An 18,533-nucleotide genomic window follows, 5' to 3' on the forward strand; every position below is an offset into this window, starting at 1 on the left:
CTATGCCATCTATTTCTTTCCCCCTTAAAATGTGCTGCAGTCCATGGGGTTGCAAAGAGTCAGACACGCCTGAGCGACTGAACTGAACTGAACTGACGGATGATAAATCCTGGAGAGGGTGTGGAGAGAAGGGACGCCTCTTGCACTGTTGGTGGCAATGGAAGCTGATAACAAGCAGTATGGACAGGAGCATGGAGACTGCTTAAAAAACGAAACACAGAATTAGCATATGACACAGCAATCTCGCTCCTGGGCATATACCCAGAGAAAACCATAACTCAAAACAAACAACAACAAAAAAACACATGTACCACAGCCTTCACGCAGCAGTGTTTACAGTAATGACATGCAGGCAACCTGAGTGTCCATCGACAGATGAACGGATAAACAAGACGTGGTACACACACACACACACACACACACACACAATGGGATATTACTCAGCCATGAAAAGGAATGAAATTGAGTCCTTTGTAGAGAGGTGGACGAACCTAGAGTCTGTCACACAGAGTGAAGTAAGTCAGAAAGTGAAAGTCACTCGGTGGTGTCCGACTCTCTGCGACCCCATGGACTATGAAGTCCAAAGAATTCTCCAGGCAAGAAGACTGGAAGTGGGTAGCCTTTCCCCTCTCCAGGGGATCTTCCCAACCCCAGGGATTGAACCCAGGTCGTCCACACTGCAGGCGGATTCTTTACCAGCTGAGCCACCAGGGAAGCCCAAGAATGCTGGAGTGGGTAGCCTATCCCTCCTCCAGGGGATCTTCCCAACCCAGGAACTGAACTGAGGTCTCCTGCATTGCAGGCGGATTGTTTACCAGCTGAGCCACCAGGGAAGCCGTTACCCAGGCACCCCGGTGTTCACTGCAGCACTGTTGACAAGAGCCGTGACCCAGAAGCAAGCTAAGTGTCCATCCACAGAGGAGTGCATAAAGGTGTGGTACCCGCAGAATGGAATATTACTCAGCCACGAAAAGGAACAAAGCTGAGCCTGCTGCAGAGATGCAGTGGAACCTAGAGTCTGTCATACAGAGTGAAGGAGGTCGGAAAGAGAAAACCAGATATTCTGATACGAACGCCTACATATGGAATCTGGAAAGGCGGTCCTGATGAACCTGTTTGCAGGGCAGGAACAGAGGTGCAGATGGAGAGAAGCGGCGACAGGTGGACACAGCGGCTGAAGGAGAAGGTGGGGCGAATCGGGAGAGCAGTGCTGAGATATACACACGACCGTGTGTGAGACAGACAGATAGAGGGAAGCTGGGGTGTAGCCCAGGGAGCTTAGCTCGGGGCTCTCTGACGACCTGGATGGAGGGCTGGGGGCTGGGAGGGAGGCTCAAGAGGGAGCGGATACATGGATACTTGTAGCTGATTCACATTGCTGTACAGCAGAAACCAACACAGAATTATGTAAAGCAATTATATTCCAAAAAAAAAAAAAAAAAAGTGGAGCTAACTAGGAACAGTGTTCGTCACTCAGTCGTGTCTGACTCCTTGTGACCCCCGTCAACTGTATCCCACCAGGCTCCTCTGTCCATGGGGATTCTCCAGGCAAGAATACTGGAGTGGGTTGCCGTGCCCTGCTCCAAAGGAAAAGCTGGTGCTAAGAAGCAGAATCCCGGTCAGGTAGAAGAAGATGCATGATGGTCTCGGGAGGAGGCGTGGTCCAGGGGCACTCTAGGATGGAACAAGGTACAGAGGACGCTGAGGACGAATGCAAATGGGGTCTCTTCAGTGGAGGGACACGCCTTCCATCCGAGGCAGAGTCCTTTCAGAATGAAAAACCCCGCGGTGTCCCCCGCTCGCTTCCTCCAGCAAATTCCTCATTAAATCATTAGGGAAGCGTTTGGCGTCGGGCTGGAGCCTATCAGATATGTCAGTAATCCGCCTGCGCCCAGCACCTCTTCTCACAACTGGAAAACGTCCAGCATACGCGAGGTTAGCAGAGAACGTACAGCTGTCTCTAGTGTAACAGCATCGGTCACTTCCTGGGTTATCCACATGGCAGATGGAGGGGGGAAAAAAAAAACAAAACCCAAGCTCCTGAACCGAATCCAAGCCTGAAGGACACAGCTGTGCTCGAGAGAGGAGGAAAGACAAAGAGGAAAAGGGAGGTACGTTCAAGGAGACTGCAGGGCCGAAATAGAGACGCAGATTTGTGGACACAGCAGAGAAATGAGACGGTGGGATGAACCGAGAGAGGAACGCTGACATATATACCCCACACGTGTGAAATACAGACAGCGACTGGGAAGCTTCTAAATAACACAGAGAGCTCAGCTCGGTGCTCTGCGATGACCTAGAGGGGGGCTCATCACTTTTAGTTCCTCGCGTCGCCTAGAATCTGGACATCCAAGCAGATGGGTCGTTTTGGAGGAAGCAAAGTGGTCTTTGCAGCACCCCGGCCTGCCAAGTAGAGACTGTTGTATGGACCCTTGTTATATGGGCTGAATTTTGTCCTTCCACCATCAGTTCCTATGCTAGAGCTGGACCCGTCCCCTCCCCCCCACCGCTGCCCCTAGAAGCTCAGAATGCAGCTATGCTTGGAGATGGTCTTTAAAGAGGGGATGAAGGTAAAAAATGAGGTCTTCGAGGATGTGTCCCGATCCCATAGGGCTGGGGTTCTGATAAAAAGAGGAGATGGGACACAGACGGATGATCACGTGAGGAGAGGCCATTGACACGCCGAAGAGGATTCAGGAGGAATTACCCCTGCTGTCACCTGGATCTTGGACTTCCAACCTCCCAAACAGTCAGAAAATAAGTTGGCTGCTCCAGCCGCCCCGTGTAGGGTGCTCAGTCATGGCAGACGGAGCTGACTCATCGAAATCACAGCTCTAGGTTCAAAGCAAACCAATGCCCGCTGAGCTGAGACCAAACTCCAGCGACCTTCCAAGCCAGTGGGAGGATGCAGGGGGCTTCCCCTCACCCTCCCTTCCTGCAAGCCCCTCGTGGCTTGCAGATGACTTCTGTACCGAACCTCACGGGGATAAGGAAAGAGGTTCCTGTGCGGAACATTTCTAAGCCTCGGTTTCTCATCGTTTAGTCGGTAAGTCACATCTGATGCTTTGCGACCTCGTGGACTGTAGCCCGCCACCCTCCTCTGTGGGATTCTCCAGGCAAGGATACTGGAGTGTGTTGCCATGCCCTTCTCCAGGGGATCTTCCCGACCTACGGATGGAACCCGCGGCTCCTGCACTGGCAGACAGTCTTTACTTCTGAGCCCCCTGGGAAGCCCTAAGTCCCGCTTAGGGATGCTACGTGTTTCCACGGCTGCTTTAAAAATCAAAAAAAAACCCTCACACCCTTGTTCATTTTTTCACTCCCCCGTCTCTGTAAAGGGATACACCCGTTGATAAGATTCTCTGGAGTCCTTTCCCATCACACCTACCTGTTGTCCTCTTCTGAGAGTCTCTGCTTCTATGTGGACTTCTGATGCTCAAGGAACCGACCCCTCTTCACCTACCAGCCCCGCTTAGGACGCCCGACATGTAAAGGCCCTACCTGTGGACAGCTTGGTCCAAGTCACGAAGGGCTTGGGCTTCCCCGTGGCCTCACAGGGGAATGTGACGTCCGTCTCTGCAGTGACGGTCACGGCCTGCGGGGATTTGGTGACGATCTGCGGCTTTTCCCCGAGCGTCCAGAATTTGGACGCAGGCGGCCCTCCGGCAGAGAAGAGCTTTCCGCTGCCGTGATGGAAGCTTCTGGAGGGCGGGGCGGAAGACATCGCGAAGGGGATGGAACTCCGGGTGGAGGAGACTGGGGGGATGGTCCGTACATTGGTGGAAGGGAACACTGTGGTCCTGGGGGGGTGCAAGACTGGAGGCGCTGGGGGCCCCAGGTCCACGTGGAAGATGCTCTGAGAGTGTGTTCTAGTGTAAGGAGCTACATTGGCCTTCCTGTCTCTCAACGCTGGGGCTGGAGAGCTGGGTCCCTGAGGTTTTGGAGTACCTCCTAACTGGGGGAAAGAGACGGTCCTGTTGATAAAGAAAGGGAATCTTCCGCCGGGAAGAGGAGGCGCTCTCGAATTTGGAAGCTTGCCCACGGGGTCTCTTCTTAGATCGGGCAGGTGGTTATTTGCAAACGATCTCGAGTTGCCCTGGAATCGGTCAGCTCCTTGGCTGGTCACCGTACCCGGAATGCTAGGTTTGGACCCAGGCCACAAAACCACCACGGGAGTCGTCGGATAACTAGGTGGTCTCGGAGTCGTCATGTGCCTGCCCTCTGGCCAAACCCTCGACGGGTATGCGGTGACTCCCAGTTTGCGGGTCAGGTGATGAGGGGGCTGGAAGGTGACCGAGTATCTGAAGGGGCTTTGTGTGACCTCGTGCGGGGGTCTCACGGTTCCTCTCGGTGGGATCGGTGTGGCGGGAACTCTGGCTGGTTGGTGGAAAACCGGGGCCCTCCCAGCCTCGTCTGGACCGTCTGGAGCACGGGGAAGCACGTTTTTCATTGCACCATCAAACGCTTCCTTTCTTAGCGCCTCCTCTGGGGTCAAGGTGAACCTGTCCTGCTTGGAAGAGGGCGTGGATAACTGGTCTGGCTTCACCAGATGCTGAGTCACTTCGTTATTCACGGAAGGCGCTTTGGTTTCTGGGGTCCCCACGTAATGGAAGGAGACGTGGTGTTTGGAAGCTTCCCAGGCTGGGGACGTCCCTGAAGTAAGAGGTGGTGTGGGCTCTGTCGTGGTCTCTGCGAAGGGCATCAAAGTTGTGGGTGGGAATGGTGATTCTGGCTCTTCCACCGGGGCGTGAGTGGTCATGTGATTCTGGGGTCCGATTTCAGAACGGACGGTAGCTTGAGCGGTTTCACGGCCTCTCTGATCACGGACGGTGGTTTCCGCCGGACTCGAGGATGCCTCTACATTTAGGATGGGGACAGTTGTCGAGGGAGCCGCCCGTTGGGGTTGAAACAGCGTAGAGACCACCGCTGAAGGAGAAAACTCAGTAAGCAAACCTAGATGCACCGACTGTCTCTCAGAGGGTGATTCTGTAAGAGCTTCCAAAGGGCTGGTAACAGGTGGGTCTGTGTGTTCCATCCCAGGCTGGGTTGCCCCTGGGGGATCCCAGCTCGTCGTTTTTGGAAAGGGAGACGTCAGAGACGCCTCCTTAAACCCTCTCGCACGGGAGACCTCGGCCACAGAAGGTGATGCCGCGTGAGTGAGTGAGCCTCCAGGGACCACAGTTTGATAGTCCCCGAGGTCTGTGACACCATGCTTTTTCATTTCCTCTCCGTCTGACGCGGGCTCACGTGTGACTGGAATGGTCTCTCGGAATCTGCCAGGAGATGAATGTGTTTTGCTGATGCTGGCTGTGCTATAAGCTTCCACGCTGGTTATCTCCCGTGGGTCTCCAGTAGTGAAAGAGACGGTGGTAGGGGAAAGCGCAGCTTGGGAACTGGGGGGGAAAGAGGTTTTATGCTTATCTTCTGGAGAAAGGCTGGGCTTGGACACAGACGCCGCAGAGCTCAGGGTGGAAGTGACGTATCGGTGTCTGTTGCGCCTCTTGCCCTGTCTCCTGTGTGGGCTGCCCCTGGATACGGGTTCAGCGTGGTCCTCCATGTCCAAGCGTCCGGTGGTACCTACAGCGCTGTTAACCCAGGTCGTAGGAACCAGAGAACTCGCCACGTGAAGGCTTGGAGTCTTCACTTCGGGGACTTGGGTCAGTGGAGTCGAGAAAGCGTCTGTTGGGGCAAACGTCGTATGCGGGGTCTGTTTATGGCGGTGTCGGAATTTGTGGGGTCGGAATCGCCTCCTCCCGTGGGGCCTCTTTCGAGAAGGAAGACTGGTCAGTGCCGATGGTGAAGTGTCCTTTTGGGCTGGTGTGGGCACAGGTGCCGTGGTGGTGTTCTTGCCAAACACGACGCCAAGCGTGGACTCCCCGGGAGGCTGCAAGTCAGTGACGCTGTTCACCACTTCCAGCGTCGAGTCAGGAGGAGTGGTCGGGTCTACGGCTTGCCCATTTCCCTCGACGCTTCTGGAGTCTGTGGGGTGTGTCTCTAGCGTGCCCCCTTCCTGAAGTGTCTGAGAAGTCTCCTCCGTGTCCTCGGGAGTCAGTGGGTGGCCTGGAGTGCTTAAACCAGTTTTCACAAGCTGCTGGCTGGCTGTCTGTTCCTGGAGGCGCGTTTCAGCTGGGACGTCAGGGTCCCCTAAGGTGGGGTCTTCAAAAGGCTCAGACGTCCTGGCCTCAGCAACCCATGAGGCGGGAGTTGGCGTGAAGCGTGTGGGGGCCTGTTCTTTCACGGTCTTAGCTGGTTGTGAATTTGTCCCCAGGTCGGGGTAAAAGTAGGTCACAGTCTCAGACTCAGCCAAGGGTACGGCATCCATCGGAGATTCATCCTCAGGGGATGTGGACTCCAGCACGGATCCAGCGTGGAGGGTAGACCAGCTGTCTGTGGCTACGTTTTCTTCGGTAGGCTCTTTGCGTTCCATCTCCACGGTCTGCAGAGTAGAAGATTCATAAAGTACAGATGCCGGTGTTGTGGCTGGGGTCTGGTTGGAGTCAACTTCAGTGGGAGTTGCACCCACGGTCTTCTCAGAAGAGTCCTCGTCGATAAATTCTTCCGCGAGAGTGCTTGTCACTCTGGGTTCACTATGAATGACTCCGTCGGGGCCAGGTTGGAGCAGAACAGTCCTAGGGGAGGAGACAGCACTGGAAACCTGCTCTTCCTCACCAAATATGGACATATCTCCCGAGGATTCTTCTGCACTGCTTGTGGTCTGCACAGGCGATGCTGAGCCGGGAGTGACGGCAGGCGGAGGTGGAGTCACTTCCTGCCTCATCAGTGAAGGCGAGTGGACTGTGATGACCTGCGGTCCTTCCGTCCCCTTAGGGAGGTTTCTCCCACGGACTCTGGCTAAGATATCTGCCCAGCGTTCTGGGTTAATCTGCTTGTTGGCCACGTTTATCCTCCGCCTGGACTCGAAGACTCTGCGGCCTTCAGCGACGTTGGTCTCCGGCTCCTTTGCAGGGTGCTTCCAGGGTTTCAGCTTTCTGCGCCCTTTCCTGGTCTTCTTACCCCCGCCGCCGGCGTCATCCGTTGCTCTGATTAACACCTCTTGGTCCTGCGGGTGGAGGAGCGTCCTTGATGCGTTCTCTTCATCTCCCATGCCGGATCCGCCTTCATCCTCCACGATCCCGCCTCGCCCTCCGGGAAGAATCCTGCCTCCTGGGCGCCCGCGTCTTTTCGGAGACCCCTTCTTGCTCACCTGGACCCCCACCGTAAAATGATCTGCCCCTCGCTGGTTGACTGCCACACATCTGTAGTAACCGCTGTCGCTGCCTTGAACCTTGGGGATGGAAAGAGTGCCGTCGGCCAGCACGTAGGCGTGTGAGGCGTTGGCCATCGTGTTCAGCAGCCTTTTGTTTGGAAGGATCCAGCTGATCTGGGCTTCCGGTACGGCCAGCGCCTGGCAAGGCAGCATCACGGGCTCCCCTGGGTTCTTCTCAACGGTCACCGTATATGCGTCAGGAGGCTGAACAACCGGCGGCTGCACCAGGACCCTGTAGAGCATCCGGTCCGTCTCATCCCTCACCCGAGCGACGCACTGGTACAGACCAGCATCTGATGGCTGCGTCGACTTGATCTTCAGCCAGCCGCTGGTGAGGACGGAGAACCTGCCGTCGCGGTCTTCCATCGGCGCTTTCACGACGGACCCGTCCGGGAGCACCCAGGAGATGGAGGGGCTCTCGGAGGCCCTCACGTTGCAGCTCAGGTGGCAGGAGCTCCCCTCCAGGACGGTCTGGGCTCTCTGCACGGCTCTGCCGGGCTCGATCATCACCCAGCTTCTGCTCCGAGACAGCCTCGCGTCCTTGGCAGACAGGACCAGGGAGTGCTGAGACGAATAGGACAGCACCACCAGTTTGGCCGAGCTCAGACGCCGGTTGAGCTGCAGCTCTATGGACGGCTGCGTGACCCACTCCGGCTCGGCGAGGATGTGCGCCCTGACGCCCGTGTAGTACAGCGTGGTGTCATCGTCGGCATCTTGCTTGTACTGGTAGCCGAGCCTGGGGTCTTTGCCGAGCGCGGGTTCCCGGTGGAGCTTCACGGGGACCTCGCTGTAGTAGGCGATCAGCTTCCAGAGCTTCTCGTAGCTCTGCCGCGTCATGGGACACTCAAAGTCCAAGGCGACCGTGGCGTTGATCTCTATCTCCTGGGGGTCCGTCTGGTTCAAGTGCAGCCTGTACACGTCGGTGGGCTTCTTGATGTCGCAGACCAGGTGGACCGTGTTTCCGTGCTCGTCGCTCATGTTCACGGACACGTTCCACCCGGGGAACTGGAGCCCGTCCGGGGAGAAGGGGTGGTCAGCCTCCTCGTCTTCGTCCTGATCTTCCTCGCTACTCCGGCTCCGGTTCTGTCTCAGCGGGGACTCGATAGAGGGCTTCTGACAGCGGACATCCTGCAGCTTCTGAAGCTCTTGTCGGTGCCACTTCTTGGGACTGAAGCACGTGGAACACAGCTGACCCCCTTCGTACGCTTTGTCCTTCTTACACTTCAGGACCCCTGAAACACAGCAGCAGACGAATGAGCTCTAAGTCAGTGGCCTGAAGATTGGGCACAGGATGAAGCCTCTATTTCATCTTTATCACCTGGGTGCATCTCAGCCAAGATTCAAGACGTTACCTACCTGGTGTCCCCGATGTCACCTAGGAGCTTAAATCCATTTAACCCTGTGTGTGCCAACTAAGGGTCTGGGATTCCCTGGTGGTCCAGCGGCTAAGACTCCATGCTCCCAATGCAGGGGTCCTGGGTTCCATCCCTGGTCAGGGAACTAGATCCCACATGCGGCAAGGAAAAGACATTTTTAAGCTGACAAGGAATCTCTCTTTGTACATAGGATGCAATTTTCCTTTTATGAAGGTTCAGGAGAACCTATGTAAGTCTCTGCAAGCCATGAACCTATTTCCAGGTGCTAGAACCAACTGTGGGGCTTTCCTGGTGCCGCATGTGGTAAAGAATCCCCCTGCCATGCAGGAGACTGGGGTTCGATCCCTGAGTCAGGAAGATCCCCTGGAGGAGGGCATGGCAGCCCACTCCACTATCCTTGCCTGGAGAATCCCACGGACAGAGGAGCCTGGTGGGCTACAGTCCACAGGGTTGCAAAGAGTCGGGCACGACTGAGTGATTAACACTTCAGAACCGACTGCTGGCATACCTCATTTCATACCGGCCTTTCATAACCACATTTTCTTTCGCAGCAGTTTTTCATCTCAGGCAGAATTTTCTTTTTTGGATTCACATTCTTACTCTTGGCTTCCTGGACAGTCAGTCCTCCAGAGTTTTGTCCTTCTCTGGCCAACACTGACGCTTTCAGCGATTCTCTGCCCAACTCATTATGGGTGAACGATTCCTGGACTCGGTCTAACACCCCTCCCTTCTTGCCCTGCCCTGTCACTGAGGGTCTCGCCCACGCGGGTGGTTTCAATTACCGTCTACTGGCCGACGATGAGTTCCGTCTATGCTTCTCCATTCCAAACCCATTCTAGGAGAGGCACACCGACGCCCTACTTGACAAGCCCGTCAGATGGTACAAATGCTCCTCAAACTGATGCCTACAGAATCTAACTACATTTTCCTCCCTGCTAAACGTCTCTCGGCTTTTCTGTATTCATCCGGGCCAAGTCGCTTTAGTCGTGTCTGACTCTTTGCGACCCCATGGACTGTAGCCCCACCAGGCTCCTCTGTCCATGGGGATTCTCTAGGCAAGAAGAACTGGAGTGGGCTTCCCTTTTCTCCTCCAGGGGAATCTTCCCGACCCAGGGACTGAATGCAGGTCTCCCGCGCTGCCGGGGGATTCTTGACTGTCCGAGCTGCCTGCGCGGTCCCTACCTTTGGATTTGGCGTCCCACTGCAGAAACCAGGTCATGTCACAGTCACAGGCCCACGGATTGCCGTGCAGGTAGAGGTTCTCCAGAAGCGGCATGTTCTGGAGCATGCCGGCGGGGAGAGTGCTCATGGCGTTCTCGGCCAGGTAGAGGTGTCTCAAGGTGGAGAGCCTGAAGTGGTCCAGGAAGGCGAAGGTGGAGAAAGTGGCGGGGTGCAGCTGGTGAAGCAGGTTCCCCTCTAAGTGGAGGAGCCTCAGGGAGGTTAAGCCCCTGAACGCTTCCGGGTGGATGAACTCGATCTGGTTGTGGTCCATGTGGAGTCTCACCAGGTTCCACAGCCCCTGCAGGGTCTTGCCCGTGATGACACGAAGCTTATTGTAGCTGAACTTGAAAACCTACAAAGACCACAAGTGGAAAATGTCACTCAGTCGTGGGACAGCCTTTCCCTTCCCCAGGGAACATTCCCAACCCAGGGATCGAACCCAGGTCTCCTGCATTGCAGGTGGATTCTTTACCAGCTGAACCACCAGAGAAGCCCAAGAATACTGGAGTGGGTAGCCTATCCCTTCTCCAGGGGATCTTCCCAACCCAGGAATCGAACCGGGGTCTCCTGCATTGCAGGTGGATTCTTTACCAGCTGAGCCACCAGGGAAGCCCTGTTTATAATTTAAATAAAACACCACAAACAGGAACAGAAAGCAGAACAAAGGTCACGGAAGGACAGACAGGAAGCTCGTTTTTCATGTTTAGAAAAAGCGGCCGTTTCATTCATTGTGAAGGAGGATTTTAAAGCTTTCCCTCTCCACGGCTGGTGGTTAGAGGTTGCAATTAGTGCTGGTCTTATTTGCCCAGGCTGTTTGTTTTTAGTAGCTAAGTTGTGACCGACCCTATGACCCTATGGACTGCAGCCTGCCAGGCTCCTCTGTCCATGGGATTCTCCAGGCAAGAACACTGGAGTGGGTTGCCATGTCCTCCTCCAGGGGATCTTCCCGACCCAGGGACCAAACCCGTGTCTCCCACACTGGCAGGCAGATTCTTTACCACTGAGCCACCTGGGAAACCGCCACGCCTGGTTTACCTGGAGCGAAATGAGGTCTCTCAGAGCCCCGTCGGGGATGCTGGGGATGTCATTTCCATGGATCATGAGGAGCTCCAGCTTCGTCAGTCCGGCAAACGACGTTTCCGACAAAGCCTGTATGCTATTAAACCTAGAAAAGAAAAAGAAAATGGAAAGTCATTTCTGGAAAAAAAAAAAATCGTTGGGGCTGTCCCAACAGGAAAGAACAACTCTTTCTTTCAAAACAGGAAAGAGCCACTCTTTCTCTTTCAATGCTGAATGAGAACCCTAAAAAAAACATCTGTGTGGGAATGAAAATCAGGAGCGCTCTGCCAATAACTGCTCATTCCCCGAGGGTTTTCAACCCTTCGCAGACTGCTAACAGGCAACGCAGACCCTGGACACTGCTGTTTTCTCTTTTGCTTTTTTTCCCAACAAAATGCACCATGCCAGCCTCGTTATCTCCTTTGAGGCTGGACTTCCCTGGTGGCTCAGACGGTGAAGAAGTCACCTCCAGTGCAGGAGACCCGGGTTTGATCCCCGGGTGGGGAAGATCCCCTAGAGAAGGGAATGACAACCCAGTCCGGTATTGTTGCCTGGAGAATCCCATGGACAGAGGAGCCTGGAGGGCTACAGCCCAGGGGGTCACAAGAGTTGGACACGACTGAGCGACTGACACTACGGAGAAACAGCGCTGTGATATTATGAGTGATATCCTCCTACTATGTGTACTTATTTTTTTTTAATTTTCAATTGGACAATAATTGCTTTACAACATTGTATGGGTTTCTGCCATGCATCAACACGAATCAGACAATAAAACCATGGTACGCTGAATCCAGTTACACATTAAGCCAGAGGGAAGTATTATGCGTTGGTGCCGTGAAACTAGTCCTGGTCTTTTTATTTTTTCTTCTTTGGAAGGACTGATGCTGAAGCTGAAGCTCCAATCCTTTGGCCCCCTGATGTGAAGAGCTGACTCGTTGGAAAAGACCCTGATGCTGGGAAAGATTGAGGGCAGGAGGAGAAGGGGACGACAGAGGATGAGATGGTTGGATGGCATCACTGACTCGATGGACATGGGTTTGGGTGGACTCCGGGAGTTAGTGATGGACAGGGCGGCCTGGCGTGCTGTGGTCCATGGGGTCAAAAAGAGTCGGACACGACTGAGCGACTGAACTGAACTGAATATTACAGAAAACCATCTCAAGGTACTGTTGGCCAAAGGAGGAAAAAGAGTCATTTTGATATCTGCCTTTGCTTCCGCTGGCAAAGTCTTTGCGTGCTCATTTGCTAAGTTGTCCCACTCTTTGCAACTCTATGGAGTGTAGCCCTCCAAGCTCCCCTGCCCATGGGACTCTCCAGGCAAGAATACTGGAGTGGGTTGCCCTGCCCTCCTCCAGGGGATCTTCCCGACCCAGGGAATGACCCTGTGTCTCCCGCGTTTCCTGCACGGCAGGCAGATTCTTTACCGCTGAGCCACTGGTAAACCCCAAGAGACAAGAGTGATCCCAGATCAACTCTGTTTTCCTTTCTACAAACTCGCAGCGCCCATTCTACCCCGATTCAAACAGCTTTAGTTCCTCTTCTGCATAAATCGGAAGACTGTGAAAAGGAAGCTGGTTTTAAAATTGTCAAACGATTTAAAGATTATAAAAAGGAAACGGTTACTATTCTCTCTTCTGGCAAAGCCAACGTCTTTTCCCTGTGGAGTGATCATCATCGTGGTTAGATTTTTTTTTTTTTTTTCAGACAGTCGAGTTTGCCAAGCTCTTTTTTTTTTTTTTTTTTTTTTGGAGAGAGCTATTTCATGGTCCATTGCTATGGATTTGCAAAGTGTTTATCTCTCTCTCTTAACTGCCCATTCCTTCACCCTTCTACTGGACCTTGTAATCGGTAAAGGAAAGAATTTCCGAGGCTCCGTACTCAAAGAGGACTTTGTCTTACTAAAATGTCTATTCGTCAAACCCTAAATAGTTGTGTTGTTTTATACGTGGGAGGAAGTAGCTAGCATATTTTGCTGAAGAACTCCAAGTGATTGTTTACTATTAGAATTGTGCACAGGAGGGTTTAGTATGAAAATTTTATGAGTACCTATAATTCATGGAAATGGACACTTAGGTATAGAAAGTATATCTGGGGATAGAAGAAAACTGAAACATAAAAATTCTACCTGAAATGCTGTACTGAAATATCTGTTTAGGGGGCTTCACTGCTGGTCCCAGGTGCAGCTAGTGGAAAAGCACCCACCTGCCAATGCAGGAGATGTAAGAGATGGGGGTTTGATCCCTGGGTTGCGAAGATCCTCTGGAGGAGGGCAATGGCAACCCACTCCAGCATTCTGGCCTGAAGAATCCCCATGGGCAGGACAGCCTGGTGGGCTACAGTGCATAGGGTCGCAGAGAGTCGAACATGGCTGAGCAACTAACACGTTCACTTTCTGATGGTCCAGTGGTTGATACTTCATGCTCCTCCCAATGCAGGGGGCTCAGGTTCAACCCCTGGTCTGGGAACTAGATCCTATATGCCTCAGCTAAGACTTGGCCTGACACAACTAAAGATTCTGTATGTTGCCACTAAGGCCTGACGCAGCCACATAAATAAATATGTTTTTTAAAAAACGGCTTAAAAGACATCACTATTTTAAATAGGCAAAACCTGAAAGAACTCTTATTTCATCAGAGTCACGATTGAGTCATACGGATAATTTACAGGGTCAAAGATGTCTCCCTCATTCTATTTATCACTTTGTAATAACTGCTGAAATCTATTTAAACGCTATCAGCATATTTATGCACGCATCATATATTCCGCATCTGCAGTGTATTAAAGAACTGTTATTAATGGAAATTTATGAAGGAGCTGAAGCTGTCTCTGATGGGTCATAAGCTTTGTGACAGAGATTTGTGCTGATTGATTAATTCAGATACTGGCCCCCAAAGGACCACATTTAGTAGAGTTATACATGTCCTCTTAATTAGGCCCACATCATGCCAGGCACGGTGACCCACAGACGAATACACACTCGCTATCACGTACGTGCTCACACACCCGTACACCAAAGACGAAACCCACCCGCCCGCCCGCTCGCGAGGAGGCTGAGATGGCTCAGAAGGAATGTGGTACAAACCCCAGATTGATTCTTTCCACATGTGGAGAGATCCCAGCGGGCACAGAGGCCAAGGATCGGAACGTGCAGTGGGCTTCGCTGGGGACGTAGCAGGCGCAGGGGTGGGGGCAGCCCAAGGCCACGTGGGGGCGTCCCCAGAGCAGAGTCAGCACCATGGAGAGGGCTCGCCACCGCGCCCACGTCATCCGCATCTTGTCCGGGCGGGTCATCCTGGCACACCTGTCGGGGAACCACACAAAGCCAGGTGTCAGACAGCGCTTCCGTACTGCCAGCTGGTTGCACCTCCACTGTGCCTCCCGACGCTAAGCTTCGCAAGGCGTCAGCGTGGGACATCTGAGTGACGCAAAGCGTGTGCGTGGAGCAACACAAAACTTTAAAAAAATTTTTAATCATCGTCTGCAACTCAGTTTAATACAACTGTGGAATACAGCCTTCACTCCTGACATCGATATTACGACTTGGAAATGTCGCTGTGTTGTAAGGGAGGGTATGAAATTGACAGGCCCAGTGGAGTGGGTAGCTGTTCCCTTCTCCAGGGGGATCTTCCCAACTCAGGGATCAAACCCAGGTCTCCCGAGTTGCAGGCAGATTCTTTACCAGCTGAGCCACCAGGGAAGCCCAAGAATACTGGAATGGGTAGGCTATCCCTTTTCCAGGGGATTTTTCTGATCCAGGAAGGCAAGCAGGGTCTCCTGCATTGCAGGCAGATTCTTTATTAGCTGAGCTACTAGGGAAGCCCTGTACATACCAACAAATACACAAATGGGTGTATATATACAAATATATATTTGTATAAATGTACGAAAGGTGAAAGGAAAGGGTTAGTCAGTCAGTCATGTCCGATTCTTTGCAACCCCATGGACTGTAGCCCACCAGGCTCCTCTGTCCACGGAATTCTCCAGCCAAGACTACTGGGATGGGTTGCCATTTCCTTCTCCAGGGGATCTTCCTGACTCAGGGATCAAACCCAGATCTCCAGCATTGCAGGCAGATTCTTTACCAGCTGAGCCACCAGGGAAGTCCTGTATACGTAAATATTTATTTGTAAAAATGTATATATACAGACACAAATGTACAAATATATGTATATGTAAATATGTATTTATATAAATGTAGATATAAGAGCTTCCCAGATGACTCAGTGGCAAAGAACCTGCCTGGCAATGAAGGAAAGTCAGGAGACACGGGGTTCAATCCCTGGGTCAAGAAGATCCCCTGGAGGAGAAAATGGCAACCCACTCCAGTATCCTTGCCTGGAGAATCCCATGGACCGAGGAGCCTGGCGGGCTACAGTCCATGGGGTCACAAAAAGAGCTGGACATGACTTAGCAACTGAACAACAATGTATATATACATGCAAGTATATACTTGTATAAATGTGTATATATATATATTTGTGCTTACATATAGCAGTGAGAAATTCCATGGACAGATGAGCCTGGTGGGCTATATAGATCACGGTGTTGCAAAGAGTCAGACAGGACTGAGCCACTAACACCCACACATACTTGGATGCCAGATACATTCATGTTTCAACTCAGAAAAGTAACTGTTATCTGCCCACCTCTGATGTTTATCTCAAGCCGTACATACTCTGTATAACTGAATAACAAGCTTCTCAGGAAATCCATTATGACCAGAAGTATTTCCTTCTTTTAATGGCATTCCTTAAAGTTTTACTCAGACCGTCTTCAAGGGCTTATAGAGATGTTCACTAAAGCAGAACGTATTCCATTGTATGTGAATTTGTCTCCTCTCTTTAATTCCGTGCTCCCCACCCCCCCACCTTGGAAGAACCAAAATGTTGAGAGGGAAAAACATTATTCTTTACCAGGGAGCAAATTTGGAGAAACGTCTGAAAAATCTGCCATGCGAGAACGAGGCAAGGAGTAGCCTGATGAAGAATCTTGAGGGAAGCAAAAAAGGTCAGTAAGACCCAAAAGAGACACAGAGAGAGGAAGGACAAAGGATAGGAAAGAAGGGAGGTCAGAGGAGAAAAAAGGGAAAGAGAAAAAGAGGGAGAAAGAGAAGGAAAAGATGAGCTACAATATTAGGTTGCATCAGCCGCTATCTCCTGTAGAAAGTCAGTGACTTTCTTCATGCATCAGTAAGTAACAACACACGGAACACGGTCAGAGAAACGCGCCCCTTCCCGACGGTGGCCAACCCTGACTTCTGATCATAAACACTGCATTTGCTCCCGCGCTGTAGGGACACCCCAGACGCACGCACAGCGTTTGCTGCCCCTTAGGAGGACCTGGGAACAGACGTTTTCTGAAGCCTTTACGCGTTTCGTTTTTCAGCTGCTCCTAAAGAGCTGACGGTGCAAGCAGCTTTGCAAACACCGAGCCCAGGCGCCTCCTCTCCGCCTTGGAACCGACCGGCTTCTGCGGAGCTTTTTTCGGTTCTCCAGGCCCCTCACCCGCGCGCTTGACACTCCACACGGGCTCATGCCCAAGCCCTGTGCACGCAGGCGGACCTGGTCCCCGGCGTCCCGAAGCCTCGCTCCCGGCTCTCTACCCAGGGCACCCCCGGAAGACCGCAGGGACGCGTCCCCGCTCCCCTTTGAAGCCCAATCCCGAGGCCTCGCGGGGAAGCCTCCCTGCGTCTGCGCGATCTCCGGGCACGCCCGGCGAACCCCGGGAAGCTGGACTCGGGGCGCGAGGCGGTCGGCGGGCGTCCACCCGGCCGGGAAGAGTCTGGAGGGGCCGGGCGCGCCGCCTTACGCCCCTGGCCGGCTTCCAGCGCGCGCTCCGGACGCGCCCGGGCAGGCTGCGCTGTGACTTCACAAAGCTTTCCCCGAGCGCGTCTCAGGTTACCCCGAAGGTCTCCGAGGCCAGAGACTCGGACACCAAAGGGCGTCTCTCCCCCAAACGATGACTTCCCCAGCTTGCGCGCGGCTCAGACACTCCCCCCACCCCAAACCCCCGTCCCCTGGCAGAGGAAGGGGGTTGCTTTGCGTCTCCCCACTTTGCAGGGCAAAAGAAGGAGGGGGGCGGGGGTTGGGCGTGGAGAGTCTTAGGGATCTGGAGAAACTGGGGAGACGGCCCCGCAACTGTGACTTGCCTCTCGCCACCAACGCAGGAGCGCAGCCGGTTACACTTGAGGGTCTTGTCGGGGGTCCCCGGGGGAGGTGAGCGAGGCCACTTTGGAAAGGGGACCTTAGACCCACTCTGTGCATCTTCCGGCATGATTTCCGTCAGCTTCTGCGCTGGACGGTACGGTGCTGCGCTTAGCCGCTCAGTCGTGTCCGACTCTTGGCGACCCCACGGAATTCTATGGGATTCTCCAGGCCAGGATACTGGAGTGGGTTGCTGTTTCCTTCTCCAGGGGCATCTTCCCCAGCCGGGGATCGAACTCAGGTGTCCCGCATGGCGGGCAGATTCTTCTACCAGCTGAGACACCAAGGAAGCCCGTTCCGGATGGTAGCTGGAGCTTTAACGGAGCGCCAGGAAACATTTCCAGAAGCCTTTGCCCTCGCCCCCTGCTCCCCCCAGCGCAACACCGGTCCCGTTTCTAACTCTCTCCACCCCTTGCAGACAGAGCCGCCCCCCCGCCCCACCTTCCCAGCAACCGCCGGGGGCGCCCCGGCAGCCCTCGGTCCTCACCTGTTCGTCGGAAGCCGCGACCCACGGGAGCGGGGCGCGCAGAGCATCCACTGGGCCAGGGCGCGCGAGTCACCGCCGGGGGTCGGCCGGGGCCATGTCCTGCTGCCCGGGGGGCGAGGCAAGGCGGCTCGGCTTCCCAGCGCGGCGCCCTTTTATTCCCGTCGCCGAGAGCCTTCCCCGAGAGCACGCCTCGGCCCAGCCCCACCCTGCCCCACCCCGGGGAGACGGGGAGCGGGGGACCCTGGCCGCGCCGCCGCCGCGCGCTCAGCCCTCCTCTCGGCTCCGCATGGCGCCGCGCACGGCCCGGGTGGGCACGCCTCGTCCACGCCGGTGGGGCGAACCGCTGGTGCCCCGCACACACACGGCCGGCTGGAGGAAGCTGGAGGGGCTGGTGCGGGGGTCGGGGGTGGGGAAGTATCCGGGCCCCTTCACCCCCGAGAGGAACTCCGGGGGTACCCGAGGGACTGAGAGATACCCGGGAGCGCACAGCCGCGAGGTCTGCGCCCGGAGCGCCCTTCCCAGCAAGACTTGGAGGAGGACTGTCTTTCTTTTCAGTGGGGGCAAGAGAGAAGGAACACGGCTTGCGCTCCCCCAGGCGGGCTGGAGTTTTCTCTGGCGGCGCCTCCGGACCCCGAGTGCAGGCTGCAGGCAGCCGGGGGCGCCCGCCGGCATCTCCGGAGGAGCCGTAGGCGAGGCTGCAACCAGAGCCCCCGGCCACGCCCTCCCGCCTCTCCTGTGGCTCCTGGCAGCCACCATCCCTCCTCCAGCCTGAGTCCTCTTGCCAAAAAAAAAAAAAGGTGGAATATTTTTTTTCCTCGTCCCGGTTTGGAGAGCCTGAAGGGGCTGGGCCGGGATGAGCGCTTTGTGGAGCCCCGAGGTACTGGCAGGGGCAAGTGAGATGGAGGGCTGGGGAAATC

General features: G+C 54.4%; 1 protein-coding gene across 1 annotated transcript in view; it reads right to left on the bottom strand.

Moving 5' to 3' along the window:
* The window catches only part of LOC138929830 (matrix-remodeling-associated protein 5-like), a 29,076-nt gene extending 10,798 nt beyond the window's left edge, over positions 1-18,278 (bottom strand). The window contains exons 1-5 of the mRNA XM_070289518.1: positions 17,617-18,278; positions 14,009-14,227; positions 10,900-11,029; positions 9,826-10,216; positions 3,502-8,499 (exon numbers count right to left, since the gene is read on the bottom strand). Of these exons, the coding sequence (XP_070145619.1) occupies positions 3,502-8,499; positions 9,826-10,216; positions 10,900-11,029; positions 14,009-14,227; positions 17,617-17,663 (5,785 nt within the window). The 5' untranslated portion in view covers positions 17,664-18,278. The remainder of the gene's footprint in view (positions 1-3,501; positions 8,500-9,825; positions 10,217-10,899; positions 11,030-14,008; positions 14,228-17,616) is intronic.
* Positions 18,279-18,533: the final 255 nt, after the last annotated feature.

Source organism: Ovis canadensis, chromosome Y (genome assembly GCF_042477335.2).
Source record: "Ovis canadensis isolate MfBH-ARS-UI-01 breed Bighorn chromosome Y, ARS-UI_OviCan_v2, whole genome shotgun sequence".
Classification (NCBI taxonomy): Eukaryota; Metazoa; Chordata; class Mammalia; order Artiodactyla; family Bovidae; genus Ovis; species Ovis canadensis.